Genomic DNA, 26,677 nt, shown 5'->3' with positions numbered 1-26,677 from the left:
TGATAACTACTATTTAAATGACGAGAGCTAGTCCAGAAGATAAAGTCACTTGGCATTCGGGATGAATTAGCTAATTGGATCCAACGTCGGCTTAGCAGGACAACTCAGAGAACAGTAGTAGATGGTTGTTTGTGAGACTGGAAGCTTAAGACTAGTGGTATGTCACAAGAATGGTACTGCATCCATTGTTGTTTATCGTCTGTATTTATGAGTTATATGATAATGTGCTAAACTGGATCAACAAAATTGCCCATCTGGGTAAATGGGCAGAAAAATGGCATGTGGAATTTAATGTAGATAAGTGTCAGGTGTTGCACTTTGAGAGGACAAAATAGGAAAACACATACACAGTAAATGGTAGGACTCTGAGGCTTGCAGTTGAAAAAGGAAATATGGGAATGCAGATTCATATTTCCTTGACAGTGGCTTCACAGAACACACACAAAGTAAGTGGTACTGCTCGAGTTGTGCAGTAGAATAAAGGGATCTGGGAATACAGAATTATAATTCCTTGATAGTGGCATCACAGGTAGACAAGGTCATAAAGAGAGCTTTTAGCATATTGGCTTTCATAAATCAGGGCACTGAATACAGAAGTTGGGATGTTATGTTGAAGGTGTAGAAGATATTGGTGAAACCATATTTAGGGTACTACGTATAGTTCTGGTGACCTAACTGTAAGAAATATTGAGATTTTTAAGGATACTGCTGGGACTTGATAACCCGAGTTATAAGGAAAGATTGAATAGGTTGGAACTTTATTCCCTGGACTGCAGGAGAATGAGGGGAGATTTACAGAGGTATATAAAATTATAAGGGATATAGATAGAATGAATGAATGAAATATTTATGGCAAAAGGGGACGGGTGCAAGAATGGAATGGGAAGTGGGATTTGATTTAAGTGTGTGTAGAGAAGACTGAAGGCAAAAAACCTGGTTTGGTGCTCTAACATTTACTGGTTGTGTCCCAAGTCCAGAAGATGCAATGGACTAACTTCCAAGGCAGTCAGTTACTTCTTGTTCCATTTACTAATTCATGTATTGTGCAATTGGAAGTCCTGGATTAGAATAATGCCTCAACACCAAAACTTGCATTGCTTATGACTTCCTAGTTTAAGTTGCATAGTTGAGAGATCAGTTCCCCCACATCAAATACATAAATAAATTACTCACATAAATTTCTGTTTGCTGGGGTCTAAAGTTCCACTGCAGGCTGGAATGAACATCAGCATTGAAAATAATTTTAATAACTCGATCCTTCACTGGTTCCATAGTTGCTACTTGTTCCACACTGTGACCAGCTACTGCAGTTCCACCCAGTCCTGTAGCCTGAAAGCAATTTGTTAGAACTAAAGACAACTTCCTGAAACTAGGAAACCTTAGACATTTTTATCACACAATTAAGTGAACATCTTGCTTTCACTAAGAATAATGCACTCTTCTATTTAATTTCTCCATTTTATGACTAGACACGGAATTAATGATATTGACTAAAGGAGAAATATTGGGCAGCTTTTCAGAAGAAATATTGCCTTAGAATTTGAATAAGCAAAAACTTGGTTGTTGCTTCTCCATGAGTTGTGCAGAAATAAATTCTCAATCCCACATTTTTCCACCTCACAGCTTTACTTAGAAAATATAGTGATTATTTTAAATTTCATTGTCTATCTCTAAGAACAAATTTACGATGATCACTTTAAGCAAGTAAGTATTTTTAAACACTTGTAAATGCCTTCATGGCATGTTTATTTTGATACGAGCCAATAAATTAGTTGTATGCTGGGACAAGCGTAAAATTTCACTCACCTGGCAATAGAGCCTGTAGAGAGGCACAGCAGCATACGACATGCCAATCATCCCAATTGCTGTTGCTGCTATGTATGTAAGTACAGTTTTATTCCTCTTTCTCCATTCCTCTTCCTGATTTCTAGTGAACGGATTGTGACCCTTGACACTTCTCACTGGTTGTAGCGATGTCACATTGTTCAGTTTTTGAACAGTAAACCGATTAAATGTGGAATATAATCTTGGTAAATTAAACTGCTGTAGGCTTCTTGCACAGGCTTTACAAGAGGGCACCACATAAAGTTTTGCCCAACAGGACCAAAGCATGTTCATGGTTAACCAAACCGTGGTACTATTATGCAATCTTTTCCTTTTTCAACGCTGATAGCAAACGGCAGCCTACTACAAGGTCTGGAAAAAAAAATTGAAATTAAGTGTAATATATTTTAAAAAAAACATGTTTCTTCTTCGTACATTACAGAAGTGCATTACCAGTATTCCTCAATGGTTAAATATTGAGATGGAGTCCTGTATTAAGACCATAAGATAGAGGAGCAGAAGTAGGCCATTCAGTCCATTGAGTCTGTTCCACCATTCAATCATGGGCTGATCCAATTCTTCCAGTCATCCCCATTCCCCTGCTTCCATCTCATACCCTTTGATGCCCTGGCTAATCAAGAACTTATCTATCTCTGCCTTAAATACACCCAATGACTTGGCCTCCACAGCCGCTCATGGCAACAAATTCCACAGATTTACCACCCTCGGACTAAAGTAATTTCTCCACATCTCTGTTCTAAAAGGACATCTTTCAATTCTGAAGTCGTGACCTCTTGTCCTAGAATCCCCTACCATGGGAAATAACTTTGCCATATCTAATCTGTTCAGGCCTTTTAACATTCGGAATGTTTCTATGAGATCCCCCCTCATTCTCCTGAACTCCAGGGAATACAGCCCAAGAGCTGCCAGACGTTCCTCATACAGTAACCCTTTCATTCCTGGAATCATTCTTGTGAATCTTCTCTAAACCCTCTCCAATGTCAGTATATCCTTTTGAAAATAAGGAGCCTAAAACTGCACAAAATACTCCAAGTGTGGTCTCATGAGTGCCTTATAGAGCCTCAACATCACATCCCTGGCTATTATGTTCTATACTTCTAGAAATGAATGCCAACATTGCAGTCGCCTTCTTCACAACTGACTCAACCTGGACGTTAACCTTCAGGGATCTTGCACAAGGACTCACAAGTCCCTTCGCATCTCTGCATTTTGAATTCTCTCCCCATCTAAATAATAGACTGCCCGTTTATTTCTTCCACCAAAGTGCATGACGATACACTTTCCAACATTGTATTTCATTTGCCACTTTGCCCATTCCCCTAAACTACCTAAGTCTCTCTATTTCCTCAACACTACCCGCTACTCCACCTATCTCTGTCTCATCGGCAAATTTAGCCACAAATCCATTAATACCGTAGTCCAAATCACTGACATACATCATAAAAAGCAGCTGTCCCAACACCGACCCCTGTGGAACGCCACAGGTAACTGGCAGCCAGCCAGAATAGGATCCCTCTGTTTTCTGCCAACCAGCCAATGCTCCACCCATGCTCGTAACTTCCCTGTAATTCCATGGGCTCTTATCTTGCTAAGCAGCCTCACTTGTCAAAGGCCTTCTGAGAATCCAAGTATATCACGTCTACTGCATCTCCTTTGTCTATCCTGCTTGTAATTTCCTCAAAGAACTGCAGTAGGTTAGTCAGACAGGATTCTCCTTTCAGGAAACCATGCTGGCTTTGGCCTGTCTTGTCATGTGCCTCCAGGTACTTTGTAATCTCATCCCTAACAATCGATTGCAGCAACTTCTCAACCTGGGAGAGGCAGGTATATTATCCATCACAATTAAAAAGTTACTAATATTACAACCATAAAACTATCTTGATTGATATCTTCTCATTTCTTAATAAATGTTGCATTTTTTCTGTTCTTTAAATCTAACGCGCCCTCTAGTGGCTCACAAAAATTAGTACAGTATATTACCACCAGTCATTGGCGCAAATATGACCCCAATACCAGAGTACCATTGATTACTTATCAATAGTACGGCAAGTGCAAATGACATTATACAAACTTGCCAAATTTTTTCAATTATCACTTTAGTGTTTAGTTCATTTTGTTAACTGCTAACACAGTTATATAAAGTACCAAAATAATATTTACTCAATAAAATACTGAACAACTCAGCATCAAATTCTCAGGATTGTCAGGAATATGCAGCTACATCAAATTAATCTGATGTGAGTTCTGAATCTAGTTTGAAAAGGAAATGGAAGATAAAAGGGAAGAATGTCAGCCCTTGGATTAAGCCAACCAGGAAACGAAAGTGGAAAAATATCGACCAAAAGCAAATAATAATATAGGTTAAAAAAATAATAAATCAGCTTGGATATCATGCTTGGAAACAGTTGCCTACTACTCATTGAAGCCACTGTAGTTGCAACTTCAATATAGTTAAAACCTAATATAGAGTAAAGTGTGAATTACTTTCCTGATATAAGATTATAAAACATAGGATTAGAATCAGGCTACTTGGCCCATCAAGTCTACTCCACCGTTCCATAATGGCTGATTTACTATCCCTCTCAACCACGTTCTCCACCCTTTTTCATGTAACCTCTGACTCCCTGACTAATCAAGAATTTATCAACCTTCAGTTTAAATATACTCAATGACTTGGCCTCCACAGCCGTCTGTGGGAATGAATTCCACAGATTCACCACCCTCTGTCAAAAGAAACTCCTCCTCATCTCTGTTCTAAATGAGTGTCAGCCATTGTTAGCCAGTTGCCTGTTCCCTAATGGGCTCAACCAGAAGCTACTCTAAAAAGCTATCTCGTAGGCATTCCATCTCTTTTGGGATCTCGCTTTATTACATACCTTTTCCATCTCTTGATTTTATTAATATCCTACATCATGGCTACTATTCTGGGGTCTATACATAACTCCCATCAGTGTCTTTTTACTCTTGCAGTTTCCTAAGTCTACTCAGAAGGATTCTACATCAAACATCTCCAACAGCTCTAGGAAACCTGCCCTTAAAGATATTTGTGCCCCTCTGGTTCAAATGTAACCTGTCCTTTTTGTACAGGTCATTACTTCCCCAGAAGAGATTCCAATAATCCAGAAATCTATTTTGTTGATTTTTTTCTTCTAACCACCTTTCTTTTCCATTCATGGAATGTTAGGATCACTGTTGAGACTTACATTTATTGACTACCATAATTGATTTAGATAGTGGTGGTGAGCTGCCTTGACCCTCTGCAATTTTTATGGTAAAGACATTGTTAAATCAGGTAAATTTGTCAAATGAATTTGAATTCCCTGATGATAGATGGGAACCTTTTGGATCCAATGCCAAAACACAGCAAAAGACTCCTTTCCTCACTGTCAACAACTCCACTGGTCTTTGTATCATCTGTAAACTTGCTGATTACGCTTCCTTCAAAGCCATCTGTCATTCTTGTATAATACAAATGGCAAGGGTCCCAGCAGCGATCCTTGTGAAACATGACGAATCATGGGCATCCTGCTGTTAAAACAACCCTTTGCTATCTCCTTCTTTCTTCTATTGTCAAGCAATGCTTAGATCTTTGCCGACTTGAATCCTTGGCCCCTAGCCTTTTGGACCAGTCTCCCATGTGTGACCTTATTGATGTCCATGTAAACCAACTCTACTGTACTGTCCTCATCAAAACATTACTGGAATGTGTGACAAAACTTGTGGCCTGCTCCATCAGTACAGCAGAGTCACAGACCCTTCAGCCCATGCAGTTGTGCCAATATAATTAAGCTAGTGGCTCCTAATTAAACCAATGCCTTCTGCCAGTTCAGTCAGTAATCCTCCATTCTCTGTGTATCTATACGCCCATCTAAGCTTCTCAAAATATCTCTATTGTATCTGCTTCCACCACCACTCCAAGCACCCACCATTCTGTTTTTTAAAAAAAATCCTGCTCGACACATCTCCTTTTAAACTTGCCCTCTCTCACCTTAAATGCAATGCACTCTAATGATTAAAAAACTAACCCTTTAATAATTTTTACCCCTTTGGCCCCTGCTGAAGTGTTTGTAATAATGTGATGTAACTAATGCTTTAATTGTTAATTAATTTCATTTGACATTTTTCCGGAAATTAACTTTACTTTGGAATGTTCTTTTGGTAATATTCACTCAGCTGATAAGATTTGTATTTATGTAATTTTTCATTGTATCCCTGGCACCTTGCAAAGAATGTGATACCCACCTATACATTACAAGTTCAAACACTGCTTGTTTTTTCTGTTACAAATTAAGAATTTGGATGTGATGGCAGAATATGGTATTAATGGTAAGACTCTTGGCAGTGTGGAGGATCAGAGAGATCTTGGGGTTCGAGTCCTTTGGACACTCAAAGCTGGTGCAAAGGTTGACTCTGTGGCTAAGAAGGCATTTGGTGCATTGGCCTTCAACAACCGTGGGATTGAGTTTAAGAGCCGAGAGGTAATGTTACAAATATATAGGACCCTGGTCAGGCCCCACTTGGAGTCCTGTGCACAGTTCTGGTCACCTCACTACAGGAAGGATGTGGAAACTATAGAAAGTGTGCAGAGGAGATTTACAGGGATGTTGCCTGGATTGGGGAGCATGACTTATGAGAATAGGTTGAATGAACTCAGCCTTTTCTCCTTGGAGCGGCAGGGGATGAGAGGTGACCTGATAGAGGTGTGTAAGATGATGAGAGGCATTGATTGTATGGATAGTCAGAGGCTTTTTCCCAGGGCTGAAATGGCTAACACGAGTGGGCACAGTTTTAAGGTGCTTAGAAGTAGGTACAGAGGGGATAGCAGGAAGTAAGTTTTTTTATGCAGAGATTGGTGAGTGCATGGAATGGGCTGCCAGCAATGGTGGTGGAGGCAGATACGATAGGGTCTTTTAAGAGACTCCTGGATAGGTACATGGAGCTTAGAAAAATAGAGGGCTATGGGTAACCCTAGGTAATGTCTAAAGAAAGTACATGTTCGGCACAGCATTGTGGGCCGAAAGGCCCGAATTGTGCTGTAGGTTTTCTATGTGTCTAAGACAACAAGACAAAACAGCACTATGAACCTTGAACACTAGAGGCCATGTTGTCTTTCAAAATGAAATCACTGTCCTGATGAAGGGGGTCGGTCCGAAACATCTACTCCTTTCCATAGATGCCGCATGGCCTGCTGAGTTCCTCCAGCATTTTGGGTGTGTTGCTCACATTATAAGCAGTCATTGTTAAATATCACCAGTTACAGACTAAAGGCTTGGAAGATAGAAAATTTTCAGATACATTACAGACAATGAAACTGAAGAGTCTCTTAACAAGCATCGATCATCATTTAAGGTGAAATACTCAGCCTTCCTTTCACAATGAAGAATTCTCCACGAATTTACTTAGAAAGGGCAGATCTTAGTACAGTTTCTGAATTTTTGTTTAGTTACAAATGGAATCCTGCTGAACTGTGTCTATGCCCACCTGGACAAGCCAGCGAGCACTGTGAGGGTCATGCTTTTTGACTTCTCCAGTGCGTTCACCACCATCCGCCCTGCTCTGCTGGGGGAGAAGCTGACAGCGATGCAGGTGGATGCTTTCCTGGTGTCATGGATTCTTGATTACCTGACGGGCAGACCACAGTATGTGTGCTTGCAACACTGTGTGTCTGACAGAGTGATCAGCAGCACTGGGGCTCCACAGAGGACTGTCTTGTCTCCCTTTCTCTTCACCATTTACACTTCGGACTTCAACTACTGCACAGAGTCTTGTCATCTTCAGAAGTTTTCTGATGACTCTGCCATAGTTGGATGCAACAGCAAGGGAGATGAGGCTGAGTACAGGGCTACGGTAGGAAACTTTATCACATGGTGTGAGCAGAATTATCTGCAGCTTAATGTGAAAAAGCCTAAAGAGCTGGTGGTAGATCTGAGGAGGGCTAAGGCACCGGTGACCCCTGTTTCCATCCAGGGGGTCAGTGTGGACATGGTGGAGGATTACAAATACCTGGGGATACGAATTGACAATAAACTGGACTGGTCAAAGAACACTGAGGCTGCCTGCAAGAAGGGTCAGAGCCATCGCTATTTCCTGAGGAGACTGAGGTCCTTTAACATTTGTCGGACGATCCTGAGGATGCTCTACGAGTCTGTGGTGGCCAGTGCTATCATGTTTGCTGTTGTGTGCTGGGGCAGCAGGCTGAGGGTAGCAGACACCAACAGACTCAACAAACTCATTCGTAAGGCCAGTGATGTTGTGGGGATGGAACTAGACTCTCTGACGGTGGTGTCTGAAAAGAGGATGCTGTCCAAGTTGCATGCCATCTTGGACAATGTCTCCCATCCACTACATAATGGACTGGTTGGGCACAGGAGTACATTCAGCCAGAGACTCATTCCACCGAGATGCAACACTAAGCGTCATAGGAAGTCATTCCTGCCTGTGGCCAGCAAACTTTACACCTCCTCCCTTGGAGGGTCAGACACCCTGAGCCAATAGGCTGGTCCTGGACTTATTTCCTGGCATAATTTAGATATCACTATTTAAGTATTTATGGTTTTATTACTATTTAATTATTTATGGTGCAACTGTAACGAAAACCAATTTCCCTTGGGATCAATAAAGTATGACTATGGTTAATTTTTTTCTCTAAGGTTTATAGGTGAGTCACTTACAGTATTTTGCTGTAAGTGACTCACCTATCTCAACAGAGCCTTTCCAAGGTACATCGTGAAAGGAATGATGTATTTTCCATAGTATATTAAGGGTAGATCCAATACATCCAGGAAGCTTGAAAGTAAAATAAGAAGCCAATTAGATTAGCACACAATTCACCAGATACTCCCTCCGGACTCCATCACTACCCCCTCTGTGTCGCGGTTACAGTGTGTATATCAGCTATACAATGCAGTTGTAATGGTTGTTCTCAACTCATAGGCTGGGTGTGATTGTACAGCACTCTGCTCCAGGCGACATGCATGATAAACCTTTCTTTAACAGATACACAGTAAGTAAATTGTAAACCTAATCCACATTAGAAAGGCGGCTCACTGGCCACTGGGTTGAAAATCAAAGCAATGCAGTATCTACCAAAATTTCTTCAACATACCCTGTAAACTGTGGAACTTGGAAAGACAAGGACACGTACAGGAACATGATCATCTAGCCAAGCCATACACCACTACAGGTTGAAAACTATCACTAGACTTTGGTAGGCACTGCATGAAAATCCTTAAAGCCCCTTAATGAACAGTTGGAGCATATCACAATAAATTGCTATGATATAAGTATATAATTCATTAGCACATTCTCCAGGGCAAATGTAACAAACGCTGGCTTTATCAGTGACACACCCTCCTCTGAATGTATAAAAATAAAAAAAGGATTAAACTGAAATATACAATGGAACAACACGTTCTTTTCTCATGCAAAAATGTGCTTGAAATCAGGGTTTGCAGTGTTGCTTGCTGTTGGTTGGAATGACCACTTTCTAACATTCTCAGTCAAGTCAATGACTGTTCCTCTAAAGAACTTTTCATGGGTGACAAGTACTTCAGAGCAAGAGCATGAGAGGAAATTTCTGGAAGGATGGTAATCATGGCTGCTTTTTAAAAAAAGTCACCCATTTGCAGAGTAATCTCTCTCAGGTTTGCTACAGGGAAAATCTTGTGGCCTGCCTCCTCTCAACAGCTGATGAGCTCTATTCAAAATCATTGCAGATTTTATTCCTCCATTGATGTCCAACAGACAGAACCTTAATTAGGTGGCAAGTTCAGGAAAAAAAAATAAATTATATGCTTATTTAATTAGCAGAAATTCAATCGTCTATGCCTAATAGCAGTATTTAAAATACCATCATCAACATATGATTTTCCAGTTAGCCATTAACCACACTTGGCTGTATTGGGGAAGACTGCTTTAACCATAGTGATACAGCAATCATCTAATCACAGATATTGGTTGGTAAGTGCCCGGAATGAGTTGATAGGAGAAATACACACAAAAACTAGAGGAACTCACCAGGTCCGGCAACATCTAATAAACAGTTGACGTTTCAAGTACAAACCCTTTATCAGAACTCGACTGTTGATTTCTCTCTATAGATGCTGCCTGACCTGCCGACTTCCTCCACCATTTGATGTGTGCTGCTCAGGATTTCCACCATCTACAGAATCTCCGAATCTCGTGTCTACGATTGGGATAATGGCGAAAGCACAAACGATTTAAGTGCTGTAGAGGCAGGAATGAAGGGTTTTGGGTCATGTGTAGGCAGAAGAGATTTAATTTAATTTGACAGAGATATTGTGGCCTAAAGAGCCGATTCCTGCTCTGCACAATACCTAGTTCTTTGGGGCCGAGACGGCTTGTCCTCGCCGGGAAGATCAGAGCTTCCCAGGCGAGAAACAACGTAGCGTAAAGCCCCGTAAACGCCTAGTCCAGTGGAGGTCAAGAAACGAGAAAGCTAACTCGTTCTCTCTCCAGAGGCTACCCTGGCGGGTTAAACATTCCCTTCAATTTGTATTGCATTGAGGCAGCCCTACTGCCGGCGTCCCTTCAAATCACAGGGTCAACGTCTCAACCTCTGCCCTGCCCTCTCCGCCCCTCACCACTGACGGCGGCCACACTTTCCCCAACGAACCAGAGTCCACTACTCCCGCCTTTCGTACCGCCGGTATCACTGATCACCTTCAGCCTTCGCACCGCAGCAAGTCTCTGCCCGCCGGCCTGATTACCTCTGCCTGACTAGGCTTGAGGCCTTGTGACCAAAAATGGAATCCGCTTCCAATTTCGCTTAATACACATATTTCAGTTTTTTTATATGACTGTTCGAAGTGGACACAACTAAATAATAAGATACTCATTTTTCACTAAATACCTGTACTACATATCCCAACGTGCTATTGCTTTGCGGCTGACATATACACGTATGGTCGCGTTATACTCAAAATAGACTACAGTTCCCAGGATGCCCGAGGGTGTTTGACCCATGCGCAGAACCTGCTTCTAGTTCGTTCTTGTTGAGAAGATGCGCAGGTAAGTGAGAGCGACTGGACATGAAGCGTACAGTATTGATTCGGATATATAAGCCACAGAGGAATCCGTAATAGGGCAGGGTGTTAGAACGACCAAAGCAAATTATTAATTCTGTTTCGGCTCGAGAAGGCTTGTTGTATTCAGTCAAATACAGGATAGGAGGTGGAGGAGGGAGATGGCCGCCCGTGAAAGATATGTTGGTAGCCAAGGAGGGGCAATAAAACACCGGTTTCTGTAATAATATGCTCCCATTAATAATGACAATTCGCGTTATTCCAGAAACTGAAATGCGACCGACAATTTACTGTAGGACTACATATGATTTTAACACAAAATATGCCGTGGACGTTGCTTAATCTTCCTTGCTTTTGTTTGCTGACTCGTTTGTTAGCAAATGAAACTGAACGTTGTGTCGGTCCGTCCCTGTCCAGAGATCTGAGCAAAAACACCTGCCCTGATGCACCATTGCTTTTTTTTTCCCCTGAAAACCTATGTTAAGTATGTTTGGAGAGTCCAAGGTTGAACTCGGTACTGTTAAATACTCGGTACTCTGAATAGCTTGCACATTCTCCGGTTGAGAGAAACAGATGAAGGATAGTTGGAGAATAATTTAGAATGTACACCTCTGTTATTCAGAACTATTAAAATAAAACAAGGAATTAGATGCCGTTTCCCAAAGCCACTTAAAAAGACTAAAAGAGTTAAAAGCATTATAGCAAACTCGAATAATTAAAAGGAGTCTTAATATACTCACATTTGTAAAATATCTATGGATATTATTGGGAAATCTGCAGTTGGGGTAGATCTCATGAGCAGAATTTCTAACACAAGTGACAGGAATCTAGCATCATGCCATATGATTGGATTCCAGTGATGGAAATATGTGTACTGATTTACTAGTTAGAATGCATCAGCAAGTTTGGGACAAATGCATTATGGATATGGACATGTCGAGCTTCCCAATATTTACAGGGGTATATGCCAGCTGTTTGCTACATGCAACTGTTAGCATTTACTAGAAACATTTAAAACACAAACAAGACAGAATCTGCAGATGCTGAAAATCCAAGCAACACACACAAAATACTGGAGAAACTCGGCATCTATGCAAAAAAAGCAAAGTTGATGTTTCAGGCCAAGACCCATAGGCAGGACTGGAGGGAAAAAAGGGATGAGGAGTAGATTTAAAAGGTTGGGGAGGGGAGAGAGAAACACAAGGTGATAGGTGAAACCGGGATGGAGAGGGATGAAGTAAATAGCTGGGAAGTTGGTTGGTGAAAGCAATACAGGGTTGGAAAAGGGGGAGTCTGATAGTGATGGAAGAAAGAAAAGGGGGCAGGAGCACCAGAGAGAAGTGATGGGCAGACAAGGATATAAGGTGAAAGAGGGAAAAGAGGATTGGAAATGGTGAAGGGATGTTGTGGGGGAGGGTGTGGTCATTACTGGAAGTTTGAGAAATTGATGTTCATGCCATCAGATTGGAAGCTACCCACACGTGACTACTTTTTTCCATAGATGCTGCCTGGCCTGCTGAGTTCCTCCAGCATTTTGTATGTGTTACCAGAAAATTTTAGGTCACTAGTGTCACAAAGTGTCCACTAAATATGAGAAAAACAATGAACTCTGAAAATAATGTTAATTTCTATTTAATTGGGCCCAAGCAAATCTAGCCCTTTAAGAACACACTTTCCACTCAATATTACTCCCATTCACCATCTCTGAAAACAGACACGGTGGTGATATTTATGCTACTGCCATCAGACCATCAATATTTCAGTCTATATTGAAAGTTCCACGAAATTTATTCTGATTGCAGGATAATCATAAGATTTTTATTAGCATTGCTAATCAAGGAAAATAATAGATAAATGTCAGTCCCCAGTAGAAGTAGATTCCACTTTACTAGCTCAGATTTTAAACAAAATGTAGAATCATAGAGGTATGTAGCACGAAAACAGGCCTTTTGGCCCAACTGATGCATGCCAATCACAGCATCCTCCTTGCTAGTTCCAGCTACCCGCACTTTGCCCATGACCCTCAAAGCTGCACCCCTCCATGCAACTATCCAAATGCCTTCAGTTGTATCAGCCATGAACATTTCCTCTGGCAGTTCAATCCTGGTACTCACCACCCTCTATGTAAAGAAGTTACCTTTCAGGTCTCTTTTAAATGCCTCTGCTCTTGTATCTGTGCTCTCTAGTTTTGGTTTATACTTATACTTTATACTTTATTGTCGCCAAACAATTGATACTAGAACGTACAATCATCACAGTGATATTTGATTCTGCGCTTCCCGCTCCCTGGATTACAAATCGATAGTAAATATTAAAAATTTAAATTATAAATTATCAATAGAAAATAGAAAAATGGAAAGTAAGGTAGTACAAAAAAAACGAGAGGTAGGTCTGGATATTTGGAGGGTACGGCCCAGACCAGATTTGGGTCAGGATCTGTTCAGCAGTCTTATCACAGTTGGAAAGAAGCTGTTCCCAAATCTGGCCGTACGAGTCTTCAAGCTCCTGAGCCTTCTCCCGGAGGGAAGAGGGACGAAAAGTGTGTTGGCTGGGTGGATCGTGTCCTTGATTATCCTTGCAGCACTACTCCGACAGCGTGTGGTGTAAAGTGAGTCCAAGGACGGAAGATTGATTTATGTCATGTGCTGCGCTGTACGTGTTCCCGATTTTCTGCAGCTTCTTCCAGGTTTGGACAGGACAACTTCCATACCAGGTTGTAATGAACCCTAGAAGAATGCTTTCTATGGTGCATCTATAAAAATTAGTGAGAGTTTTTGGGGACAGGCCAAATTTCTTTAGTTTTTAGTTTCTTTAGTACATCACTCCTCATTCGTCTGTGCTCCAAAGAATAAAATTCTCGCAGGGCTGACCTCTCCCTATAGCTCAGGCCCTTTAATACTGAAGAACTTTGTAAATCTCTTCTGCACCCTCTGCAACTCGACAATGTCTGTCCTATAACAAAGTGACTAAAACTGTGCACAATGCTGAAGTTGCTGGTTATAATACTAATACATGAAGTCCTCTCCTGGTATGATTGTCCTATATGCATCACTTTACATTTTAAGTCCATTTGCCTATTCTTATGCCTCGCTAACTGATCAAGGTCTCTTTGCAATCCATTGCAACCTGCTTCACAACCAACAAGACTTTCCTAATTTAGCATAATCAACAAACGTTAATCTGCCATGTACATTCACCTTCATATCCAAATGATTTACATAAATAATGAATGACAGAGGTCCCAATACTGACCCTTGGGCACCCAACTAGCCACAAGCTTCCTGTAGGAGAATCAACCTTTGGCTATCACCTTCTGCTTCCTCCCATCAAACAGTCTCTGACAGTCCCTAGGATACTGTGGCCATAACTGATTTCCTTGCATCTCAGAAGTAATATAAATGTAGAAAATCAGTTATATCTTATGTTGAATTTTAATCAGTTCAAGTTTATACATGGGTTTTAATTATAATCCACTTTAGAACTTAAATGAAAAATTATTCAGTTGGGCTTTGTTTACTAGGAGTAACATGGCCATTTTTTTTTAATGCTATTTAGGGTTAGCAGTCGTATGTGTTATGATGAGGATGTTGAGCCAGAGGATCTGGAAACAGAAGGAGAAAGGCAGTTACAAAATCTACTGAAGCACCAGCTAGACACAACAGTATCACTTGAAGAGTAAGTATATTAACATTAACAAACCAGCTTCAATTTCTGCGTGAATAATGAAGTGACATACAGTGGCATGCAAAAGTTTGGGCACCCCAAACAAAATTTCTGTTACTGTGAATAGTTAAGTGAGTAGAAGATGACCTGATCTCCAAAAGTCATAAAGTTAAAGAAGAAACATTCTTTTCAACATTTTAAGCAAGATTAGTGTATTATTTTTGTTTTCCACAATTTTAGAGTGGAAAAAAGGGAAAGGAGCACCATGCAAAAGTTTGGGCACTCCAAGAGAGTTGAGCGCTCAGATAACTTTTACCAAGGTCTCAGACCTTAATTAGCTTGTTAGGGCTATAGCTTGTTCACAGTCATCGTTAGGAAAGGCCAGGTGATGCAAATTTCAAAGCTTTATAAATACCCTGACTCCTCAAACCTTGCCCCAACAATCAGCAGCCATGGGCTCCTCTGAGCAGTTGCTGAGCACTCTGAAAATTAAAATAAATGATGCCCACAAAGCAGGAGAAGGCTATAAGAAGATAGCAAAACGTTTTCAGGTAGCTGTTTCTTCAGATCGTAATGTAATTAAGAAATGCCAGTTAACAGGAATGGTGGAGGTCAAGTTGAGGTCTGGAAGACCAAGACAACTTTCCAAGAGAACTGCTCGTAGGATTGCTGGAAAGGCAAATCAAAACCCCCGTTTGACTGCAAAAGACCTTCAGGAAGATTTAGCAGACTCTGGAGTGGTGGTGCAGTGTTCTACTGTGCAGCGACACCTGCACAAATATGACCTTCATGAAAGAGTCATCTGAAGAAAACCTTTCCTGCATCCTCACCACAAAATTCAGCATCAGAAGTTTGCAAAGGAACATCTAAACAAGCCTGATGCAGTTTGGAAACAAATCCCGTGGACTGATGAAGTTAAAATAGAACTTTTTGGCCGCAATGAGCAAAAGTATGTTTGGAGAAAAAAGGGTGCAGAATTTCATGAAAAGAACACCTCTCCAACTATTAAGCATGGAGGTGGATCGATCATGCTTTGGGTTTGTGTTGCAGCCAGTGGCACAGGGAACATTACACTGGTAGAGGGAAGAATGAATTCAATTAAATACCAGCAAATTTTGGAAGCAAACATCACACCGTCTGTAAAAAAGCTGAAGATGGAAAGAGGATGGCTTCTGCAACAGGGTAATGATCCTAAACACACCTCAAAATCCACAATGGACTACCTCAAAAGGTACAAGATGAAGGTTTTGCCATGGCCTTCACAGTCTGCTGACCTAAATGTCATTGAAAATCTGTGGATAGACCTCAGAAGAGCAGTGCATGGAAGACGGCCCAAGAATCTCACAGAACTAGAGGCCTTTTGCAAGGAAGAATGGGTGAAAATCCCCCAAACAAGAATTGAAAGACTCTTATCTGGCTACAAAAAACCGTTAACAAGCTGTGATACTTGCCAACAGGGGTGTTACTAAGTACTGACCATGCAGGGTGCCCAAACTTTTGCTTCGGGCTCTTTTCTTTTTTTGTTATTTTGAAACTGTAAAAGATGGAAATAAAAAAGTAATCTTGCTTAAAATATTAAAGAAATGTGTCATCTTTAACTTTATGCCTTTTGGAAATCAGGCCATCTTTTACTCGTATAGCTATTCACAGTAACAGAAATTTTGACCGGGGTGCCCAAACTTTTGCATTCCACTGTATATACTTTTAAACATTTATATAGTTTTATAACTATATAAATGTTTTATAACTATATTTACATAGTTTAAATTTTTTTTAAATCTTTCATTTTCAAAAACAACTAAAACATGGCATAAACACGAGGAATTCTGCAGATGCTGGAAATTCAAGCAACACACATCAAAGTTGCTGGTGAACGCAGCAGGCCAGGCAGCATCTCTAGGAAGATCTCCCCCTCCCCCTCCCACTTTCAAATCTCTTACTAGCTCTCCTTTCAGTTAGTCCTGACGAAGGGTCTCGGCCCGAAATGTCGGCTGTACCTCTTCCTAGGGATGCTGCCTGGCCTGCTGCATTCACCAGCAACTTTGATGTGTGTTGCTTAAAACATGGTATATTTGGAGTCTGCGTCAGAAGAAAATATAGACTAATGATTCTATTGTAAGGTACTTATTGCAGGTTGATGGATAATTTCTGTTTTGTTTCTATGTCAATTTCCTTTTTTCATCTCTGCAACCTCTTTGTCTTGCCTTAATTGCAAATATTTTTCTCCAGTATTTGACAGATGATTTATTTCTACAACTTTAATACAGATAAAGACCTAGTGTACTCTGCATAGCTGTAATTTACATTTCTGAATCAGATTTAATATCACTGACATATGACATGAAATGTATCATTTTGTGGCAGCAGTACAGTGCAAAAACATAAAAAATCTCAGTTTCAAAAATAAATAGTGCAAAAAGCAAAGGAATGACTAGCCGGTGTTCATGCGTTTTATGTATTGTTCAGAAATTTAATGGCAAAGGGGAAGAAGCTGTTCCTAATTGATAAATGACCTATGTCTTGTGGTTGTCTAGGTGCTCCAAATTAGAGTGGAGAGCTAGTGAGACAGCATCCACTACAGACTTGTGGCAGCAGTATGCATTAGGCAATCAAATAACTTCAATATTTTTAGTAAGTTAATGTGCTGAGATTCCCATTGATCATCTCTGTGGTCCTAATTCATACTAAATGCTTAAGGAATCTGGAGCATGGGTCAATCTTCAATGGTGTGAGAACTTGGACAATCAACTAAGCCAAAATCATCCATTAGTGAAAGTAACCTATTCCAATGTGCCTGATGCTGCCAATCAAATCAATTATGCTTTTTTTTTAAAAAGGAGCTTAACTATGTTTATATTGTATGGTAAAACTCCACTAATCCACTGTCTATTCAGATATCTTGGTGATTTGGCATCTGATTCATGTGATGTTAGCTGTGCTCCTCATCCACACACTGGGGCCCCAGTTTCTTCAGTCCTTGTTGAATTATTGATGGCCTAGTCCCTGTGCTCCTCACCCTTTCGCCATGCAATTTCTGCTGGTGTTTGAGAGAAAATTGGAGCAGCAAGAGGAGCTCATGTGGCCATTGGAAGAAAGTACAAACTCTGTACTGACTGCACCTGACATCAGGGTCAAATCCAGTGTTTTTACATGAGTCATCAGCACTAACTGCTGAGGCACCCTGCAGCTTACAGACTGACAGAGCAGCCTTGCAGCTGAAATGGCAAAAGTAGAAGAATGGCATGCCCTGTTTCACTGGTCTTGGAATAAAAAATTCCAAATAAAAAATGCTCAGTAAGTGGAACAGTTTTAGTGTGTTAATTTTCTCTGAGTGAGAGTCCAGAATATTTTTAACATTTAAACTGTTAACAATTTAATGTTTAATTGATGTGAAATAAGTTGATTAAAAAAAATTAAGTAATTGTTGCCTTCACATAATTGAAAAATATGATTGTATTTTTAAAGATAAATATCAAGATAAACATTTGTCTAAATAGTGCTAGTTCTTATAAGGTGTAATTTATCAAGATAAATTATACTTTATAATGAACTAACAATATTTAGACAAATGTTAGAGGAAGAGCATTATTTAATTTTATCCTTAATTTAAAAGCAGGTTTAGTTCCTCTCACTATTCAAAGAAAGGTTGTAGCATGGAAGGATGTGATTTGACCTTTTGGGTCTGCATGACGATCTGCGTGTCACACTCCCCATTGCCGACAAATATTTCCTTTAAGGTAGTTATCCAGCTTCCTTTAAGGTACAATAGAATGTCCCTTCAACATTACCCCTAGCTGTGTGATTCAACTTTTAATCACTTCTTGTGTAAAAATGTTTTTGTTCAAGTTAATTTTGATTGTTTTACTAAACACCTTAATTAGACATATCTTGATTTTTATTCCTTACACAATCGGCAATTTTCTGTGGACAGTGTTTAATGCTTTTTGATTTTAAAATTCCTCAATCAGATCTCCTTGCAATGTACCTTGCTCCATAGAAAACAAAAACAACATTTTCTGCTGTCTTGCCATATAACCAGAATTCCTGTGGTAAATTGCTTCTGCACTTGTTCAAAAGCCTTAAGCATTGGGCAAGATGGCACCAGCGACTGTTGTGACTAATGACAATGTTCTGCAGACTGTTCACAAAACTACTACTACTTCTACTTCTTTTAAATATATTTCTACTGCTAATCTGTGTGCAATTAGAGCCTGTAATTTATATTTTGATAATCTGTTTTTGGGCCGACTGAGTGACCTGGCACTTTTGCTGTGTGCGAGGGAATTCGGCATGACTGATAACAGAGTGTGTGGCCTAATGGCGGAGCACGAATCCCTGGTCAGCTCCAATTCTCGACCAACTCGCCGATTAACGCATCGAGCAAGATTGAAATCCAGGCGAGCAGGTGTTCAGCGCCATCTGTCTGTATTTGACTAGTCTTTCTCTCCCTCTCGCACGCTGGAGGAGGGTGCAGGGGTCTTAGGCAATGTTTAATCGGCGCAGTTTGTGGATTGGAATTATTTTTAGTGACTCTGCAGTTCATATGTGTTTCTGGTTATTCCATTTTTTTATTGTGATTTTGTGCAATTTTGATTGGAGTGGACTGGCTCGGGCCTGCAGTTAGACACATTGCTAAAATGAACTAAACTGTATATTCCTAGACTGTTCCAAAGACTCTGTGGTTGATGTTTAATATTCTATGTGTTACTTGCTCGTTTTTTGCTATTCGCACAATTTGTTCTTTTTCTTTGTGCGTTAGGTGTTTGATGTTTTCTTTTAACAGGTTCCATGGTGTTTTTTTTTGTGGCTGTCTGTGGGAAGGCCACTCTCAGGGTTGTATACTACATACATACATGGACAATAAATGTACTTTGAATCTTTAATATCCTTCTTAAGATATAGGAAGGGCCAGTGGTGGTGTCGTGGCATTAGCACTGGACTTCAAGGCAGATGGTCCTGAGTTTGAATTCAGCCAGGTCCCAACCCGGGTAGAAGAAAGGCCTGGCAATCTACTTCCATATCTTGCCTCAAAAACCTTATGGACAACTACTTTATCCATAGGGTCACCATGAGTCGACAATCACTCGATGGCACACAAGAAATAGCACCCTGAACTGAATACAATATTCCATTTGTTTTATAAAGTTATATAATTAGTTCATTGCTTTTGTACTCTAGGCCGCCCTTTATAAAATTTAGGACCTTATACAGTTTTTTTAATCACTTTCTCAATCTGTAAACCAGGTTGAATTAATTATGAACATGTGATGCCAGACCCCTCTGTTCTTGTCCTCCTGTAATTGCACCTTCTAGTTTTATTGACTCATCCTATTCTTCCTATCAAAATATACCACTTTGCATTTTTCTGTATTTTATCATTCATCATCCATCTAACCCACTGCCTGGGTATATTTTCTTGAACTTTTTTCCTCTCCTGGTCTGATCATTATGCCTTCAAGTTTTGTGTGTTTTGCACACTTGACAATTCCGTCCTGCAAGCCAAATCTAAATCTTCACTATACACAAGAATTATCCCAATACTTTAACACACAAAACTCACTGTATAATTACCCTTGTCCAAAAACATTTCAAGCTTGGTTTCCTAAGTTAGTAAATTGATTTATCGGTTGTTTGGGGGATATGTACTTGCAGGCTTTTTACCTTCTCTCCGATGTGAGGGGTAAAGAAGAGAGAATATCTGGAATGGGAACTTTGATTATGCTGGCTGTTTTAGTGAAGCAAAGGGAAGTATAGACAGAGTCCGTAGAGGAGAAGCTGGTTCCTGTAATGTGCTGAGTTGTGTCCACAACTCATTGCAGTTTCTTGCAGACATGGCAGAGTAGTTGCCATACCAAGCTGTGATGCATGTTGAGAGGATGTTTTCTATGGTATATCTATAAAAATTGGTGACGGTCAAAAGGGATTTGTCAAATTTCTTCAGTCTCCTCAGGAAGAAGAGTTGCCAGTGACCTTTCTTGACTGGTTGGACCTGGATTGGCTGTTGATGATCACTACTGGGATCTTGAAACTCAACCCTCTCAGCTTCAGCACCATTGATGAAAATGGAAGCAAGTGCACTGCCCCCCTTCCTGAAATCAATGACCAGCTTGTCTGCTTTGCTGACATAGAGGGAAAGTCTGTTATCATGACACCAAATCACTAGGCTCTCTACCTCCTTTCGGTATTCTGACTCGTCATTATTTGAGTTACGGCTCACTATGATGGTATCATGTGCAAACTTATAGATGGAGTTAAAGCAGAATTCTGGCCATGCAGTTGTGAGTGTACAGGGAGTAGAGAGGTGACTGAGGACACAGCCTTGTGGGGTGCCAGTATTGAGAATAATTATGGTGGAGGTGTTGCTGACTATTCTTACTGATTATAATTTGTTGGTCAAGGAGTCAAGGATCCAGTTGCAAAGTGGGGTGTTGAATCCCAGGTCTGGGAATTTGGAGATGAGCTTGGTTGGAATTATGGTACTGAAAGTGGAGCTGTAGTTAATAAACAGTACTGAGGGGCAAATACAGTAGGGAAGATTAATTGAGTTAACTTCTAAAATTTACTTATGCATTTAACGGATGAATATTCTCTTTTTTTTTAAATTTTATTTTTATTTGGATAAGGAATTCACAAATATCATGTACTTTTTTCACACATATAACCTTTTCCATTTTTTATATGTATAAACCTATAATTATTTATACATTCTTAAGTACACATTGAGATGATATAAAAGAAAATTAGACCCCTAAATAGATAATTATGTACTGTGGTAATTCTAATCTATTAGGCTAAGTAATGGTATTAGTTGTTAAGAAAAATGGTAATAATAGTTTCTATATAACTCTTCTGGACCATTTCCATGGTCCAAAATGTTGTATGTAAGCCTATTTATATCCTAATTTGTTCATGCTTGCTCCTGCCCGCAGACATAATTATCCAATCTCTATGTACTTATTTACTTAATTTTTTCATTTTTTATCCCTTTCCCAAATCTTTCCCTTTACTTGTGTTAATTCTCTATTTTCCAAAAGAAAACAAAAAAAAAAAAGACATTTAGACTAGGGGTGCTTACGTTAGCAATATTACTGTGTTGATGAGAAGAGCAGTATAAATCATTAGGAGAGTCATCTAAAGTCTGCTCGCATTGGGGTTATATATTCAATCCATTTATTCCAGATTTGATAAAATTTTTCTTTTTGAATTCTCAGGGAGTAAGTCAACTTTTCCATTTTAAATATTTCCAAGATAATTTCGTGCCAATCTTCTAATGTAGGTGGTATTGGATTTAGCCACTTTCTAGTGATTGATTTCTTACTTGCCGCTAAGAGGGCCTGCAGCAACTTTATATCTTCCTTCTGTCCAAGAAACAATACATGCCCCAAATAGAGCGTCTCAAAGTTCAGAGGTATCTGGGACCTAAGTACCTTAACTAATGTTCTATGAATACCTTCCCAATATAGACTTAATTTATGGCAATCCCAGAAAATATGAAAATGATTTGCCTCCTTGGAGCCGTACCTTCTCCAACACGTCACGTTTGTAACTTTATATTTTTCCTGATATGGGGTCTTGAAGTATCTTATAATGTTTTTCCAACAATGTTCTCTCCAAGTCAAAGAATTAGCCGAGGACCATTGAAAGCTGCAGATTTTCCCCCAAGCCTCCTCTGAAAGTACCAACCCCGCTTCTTTCTTCCACTTCTCTTTAATATACAGTGTATTTACATTTTTAGCATGGGAGAGTGCACTATATAATCGAGAAACTGATTTACTAGGTATTGAACTGCAAGCCGAATTCAGAATCTTGAAAAATTCTAATTCTACTGTTGATAGGTCTGTATATCTACAACTCTGGTTAACATAGTTTCGTACTTGAAGGTACCTAAAAAAGTCATTGTGTTCTAGGCCATGTTTGTCCTGCAGGATTTGGAAACTTTGTAATACTCTATCTATAAATGAGAGGTAGGTTGTAAGACCTTTCTTTATCCATAGCTCAAATCTTTTATCTCCTCTGTTGGGAAGGAATTTGGTATCATATGCACACCATCTAAAGAGTTTTAACATGTTATTAATTCCACATGAATTAACCACCTTCTGCCATACTTTTAATGTAAGATTTATCCAACTGTTTTTAAATTTTTCCAACTGGGCCATCAATCCTTTGTCAGCTGTTGAGGCCTGTAGAGGAAAACTGTCAACTAATCCAAATTCTATTTCCTTCCATCTAGCCTTATATTCCCTATTACACCAATATAACAGAGGGGTTATTTGTGAGGCATAAAAATAATTTCTCAGGCAAGGAAGAACCATACCTCCTCCTTCCTTCCCTAACTGTAAGGTGTTATATCGAATTCTAGGTTTCTTTCCTTGCCAAATGAAGCGGGAAATCCATTTGTCCCATTCCCTGAATTGATTATCATCCACCTCCACTGGTAAAGTACGGAAAAGATACAATAACCGAGGAAGAATATTCATTTTTATAGTACTTATCCTTGAATTTAAACTTAAAAAGGGGATAAGATTCCAGCTATGCATATCTGCTTTTATCTCTGAGATTAATGGCCCATAATTTACCTGTGACAGTGTTGAAAGATCCTTCGGCAGGGTTATTCCTAAATATTTTAATGATATAGCTTCCCACTTAAGATCGTATGTATCCTGCAATTTTTTGGATGGTGTATAATTTAGGGACATAACCTGCGTTTTCCTTACATTTATTTTATAACCTGATATTTTCCCAAAGTCATCCAACAGTGTAAACAATCCTATAAATGATTTTTCTGGTTCACTCAGATAGACCAAAACATCATCTGCGAATAACGCCACTTTCTGTTCAATCCCTGCCACCTTGATACCTTTTACGATTTCGCTCTGTCTTATTAGTTGGGCAAGCGGTTCAATATATAGCGCAAAAAGGAGAGGAGAAATTGGGCATCCCTGTCTAGTGCCTCTCTCTAAGATGAAGGAGTCAGAGAGGTCCCAATTTATCTTAATTCGGGCTGTAGGGCTGTCATATAGAGTCTGAATTACTTTAATAAACTTTTCTTGAAAGCCGAATCTTCCTAACACTCTGTATAGGAATGCCCAACTAACCGAATCAAAAGCTTTCTCAGCGTCCAATCCTACTACCATTGTCTCTGTCTCGTTCTTATTAACCTGTTCTAATATGTGCAGAGTTCTCCTTATGTTGTCCTGTGTTTGTCCTTGTTGAATAAATCCAGTCTGGTCTAAATGGATTAGGCCAGGTAAAAGTTTTTCCAATCTGCGTGCTAATATAGATGTAAATAGTTTGTAATCTAAATTAAGAACACTAATTGGCCGATAATTGCCACATTCTAGTTTATCTTTACCCTCTTTAGGAATAACTGAAATAATCGCTTCTCTCCAGGAAGGTGGAGTTTCTCCTCTCTGCAAGATCCAATTAAAGGTGTTAAGTAGTAATGGGGCTAACTGTGTCTTCAGGGACTTGTACCACTCTGAGGTAAACCCATCAGAACCCGGGGACTCTCCAGCCTTTAACCTAGAGATGGCCACATTCAGTTCTTTGACAGTTACTGGTTCTAATAAACTTTCATTTTGTAAATCTGTAAGTTTAGGTAGATCTAAAAAATTCAATACACTGTCTATATAGGGCTCATTGGGGGCCCGGGGTTGGGAGTACAGCTCTCGATAATATGTTTCAAAACTCTCTTGAATTTTCCCTGTTGTACTCTCCACAAGCTTTGTCTTTGGATTCTTTATTTTATGAATTGTATTGTCTGCTTGTTGTTTTCGTAATTTATATGCTAATAATCTAGCTGATTTACCTCCTACTTCATAATTCTTTTGTCTCAGGTAAAGAAAATTTCTTTGAATTTCCAACGTATAAATACCGTCAATTTCATTTTGCAATTTCCTAATTTCCTGTTTTCGATTTGAATTACTTTTGTTGCTATCTACAACTTGAAGTTGTTTTAATTTTCCTTGAAGGTCTGCTAATTTTTGTGCATTGATTTTTTTCATGTGAGTGGTAATGGAAATAATTTTCCCTCTCAGTACAGCTTTCAATGTATCCCATAAGATCACTGGTGATGTTTCTCCCGTGTCATTAAGATCTAGATATTCTTTGATTTCTCCCCTTAATCTCTCTATTACCTTCGGGTTATTGAGTATATGTGAGTTTAGCCTCCATAGTGTTTTCCTCATTTTCCTTTCCAGGATTAGAGACATAGAGACTGGGCTATGATCCGACAGATCAATTGTTGCAATATTACAGTTTTTTATCCTGAGTCTATCTGTATTAAAGATAAAGAAATACTATCCTTGAATAGGCTGAATGAGGGAAAGAGTAATGTGTATAATCTTTACTAGTAGGGTGTAATTCCCTCCAGACATCTATAATTCCCAACTCCTCCATCAATGAATTCATTTTTCGAGTCAGAGGTTTATTCTGAGTAACTATTCTTGAAGAATCTAATACAGGATTTAATCTAATATTAAAATCCCCTCCACAAATTACTACCCCTTGAGAACTGACCATTAGGTCAAAAATGTGTCTATAAAATGACCATTCACAACCTGGAGGAGCATAAACATTCAGCAACATTCTGTACCTTCTATTCTTCCTGTGATTTTTACAAACCGTCCTTCTTTGTCTTTAGTCTCTGAAATATGTTCGTAATTAAGAGTACTTGATATTAAAGTAGCTACCCCTCTTTTGTGACTCAATTTATATGATGAACAAAATACATGCTTAAAGCCCATTCTTTTTAATTTTCCATGTTCAGATTGGCTCATATGTGTATCCTGGAGGAAAGCTATTTGTGCCCTCTCTTTTTTCAATTTAGACATAATCTTATTTCTTTTAATTGGATTCAAAACCCCATTAACATTATAGGAAATTATTTTTACCAATTCAGTTTGCATTTTTCTCTAGTAGAAAAAAAACGCTCTCCTTTTCTAACCAAACAGTAAGCAATCCCTTCTCAACAGTAAACCAAGACATATAACCACACCCTAGACGTTTTTGAACGTGTAACATTTGAAAATTTTTCCCGACTTCCCACAGTGAGGCCTGAGCACCGACCCGCCTCAGTTCAGAGGGATAACCTCTATCTTCACCCTGTTAGAGGGCCCTCAGCAGTTTGAATAATCATAGAGAATTTTCTCCTATTTATGTCTCGACCATATTGCTATCATTCAAGTTATTCTGCCTAGTTTATTTTCAGTTACCAGTTTTCATTTTACCTTTAAGTCCGATTTACTCTTTCCAGTCATTTCTCTTAATTAATCTGTATTCTCTGTACATTCGCGTCTGAATATTTGCAGCTTTTCCTTGTAGTTTGACACTCTGGTTCGAGTGGAGCGTCCTCGCCCCACTAACTACCACGACTTCTGCCGAATCCTCTCCAGTAGCGACTCCGGTTGGGTGATAACTTTAATAGGTAGTCCCCCGTCCGCCAGGTCCGACGTTGCCTCCTCCACCGTAGCGTACGTTTTTGTTCCTTCGTCATAAAAGACTCTCAGCCGAGCTGGATACAGGGTCTGGAATCTGATGTTGTTTTCCTTCAGGACTCTCCGTGTTTCCGTATATTCCTTCCGTCTGGCAAGAATCCCTGGTGTGTAGTCGTGGTCTAAACTGATTTTACAGTTGCTCCACATGAAACCTTTATTTTGCCATGCCCTTTTAAGCACCTCTTCCTTCATTCTGTAACTGAGAAATCTGACCAGAATCAATCTGGGCTGGGCGCCTGCCGGAGGCTGTGGTGCCAACGCGTGGTGAGCCCTTTCTATCTGTAGGTCTTTTGCGGCAGGTATATCAAGGTTCTCTCTAAGCAGCTTCTCCACGAAGGGAATCATCAATCCGGGTTTACCTTCGGTTTCTTCGGGAACTCTGTAAATCCTCACATTTTCCCATCTTGAGCGGCCTTCTTGATCTATTAGTTTCCACTGGAGCTGGTCTTGCAGCTTCAGCATTTCTGCTATCACTTCCTCGGCGTTTTGTAGCTTCTCTTCAATTCCAATGATCCTCGCTTCGGCTTCATCTATCCGCGAGTTAGTTTTTACTATTTCTCCTTTAATATCTTCCAGCTGTTTGCTGTTATCTTGTCGGAACTCGCGAATCTCTACGAGAATCAAAGACAG

The 26,677-nt window shown here is 39.7% G+C and overlaps 2 protein-coding genes across 8 annotated transcripts in view; one reads left to right on the top strand and one right to left on the bottom strand.

Annotated features, from left to right (window-relative positions):
• Positions 1-26,677, bottom strand: part of cox11 (cytochrome c oxidase assembly homolog 11 (yeast)) — a 51,881-nt gene that overhangs the window by 6,856 nt on the left and 18,348 nt on the right. For 2 of the 7 annotated variants that reach the window (XR_011887559.1, XM_072270718.1), the window contains exons 1-3: positions 10,509-10,567; positions 1,807-2,196; positions 1,174-1,329 (exon numbers count right to left, since the gene is read on the bottom strand). Coding sequence is in view for 6 of the 7 variants with exons in the window: in XM_072270718.1 (XP_072126819.1) it covers positions 1,174-1,329; positions 1,807-2,118 (468 nt within the window). In the remaining variant the exon portion in view is untranslated. The other 5 variants (XM_072270722.1, XM_072270719.1, XM_072270721.1 and 2 more) reach the window with 5 other exon arrangements.
• rbm41 (RNA binding motif protein 41) overlaps positions 10,671-26,677 on the top strand; it is a 32,486-nt gene continuing 16,479 nt past the window's right edge. Inside the window, exons 1-2 of the mRNA XM_072270717.1 lie at positions 10,671-10,875; positions 14,445-14,564. Coding sequence (XP_072126818.1) covers positions 10,868-10,875; positions 14,445-14,564 — 128 coding nt within the window. The 5' untranslated portion in view covers positions 10,671-10,867. The remainder of the gene's footprint in view (positions 10,876-14,444; positions 14,565-26,677) is intronic.

The sequence above is a fragment of the Mobula birostris genome, chromosome 10, assembly GCF_030028105.1.
Source record: "Mobula birostris isolate sMobBir1 chromosome 10, sMobBir1.hap1, whole genome shotgun sequence".
In the NCBI taxonomy this organism is placed as follows: domain Eukaryota; kingdom Metazoa; phylum Chordata; class Chondrichthyes; order Myliobatiformes; family Myliobatidae; genus Mobula; species Mobula birostris.
The sequence above is the reverse complement of the archived record's forward strand: the minus strand, read 5'-3'. Positions and strand labels throughout refer to the sequence as shown.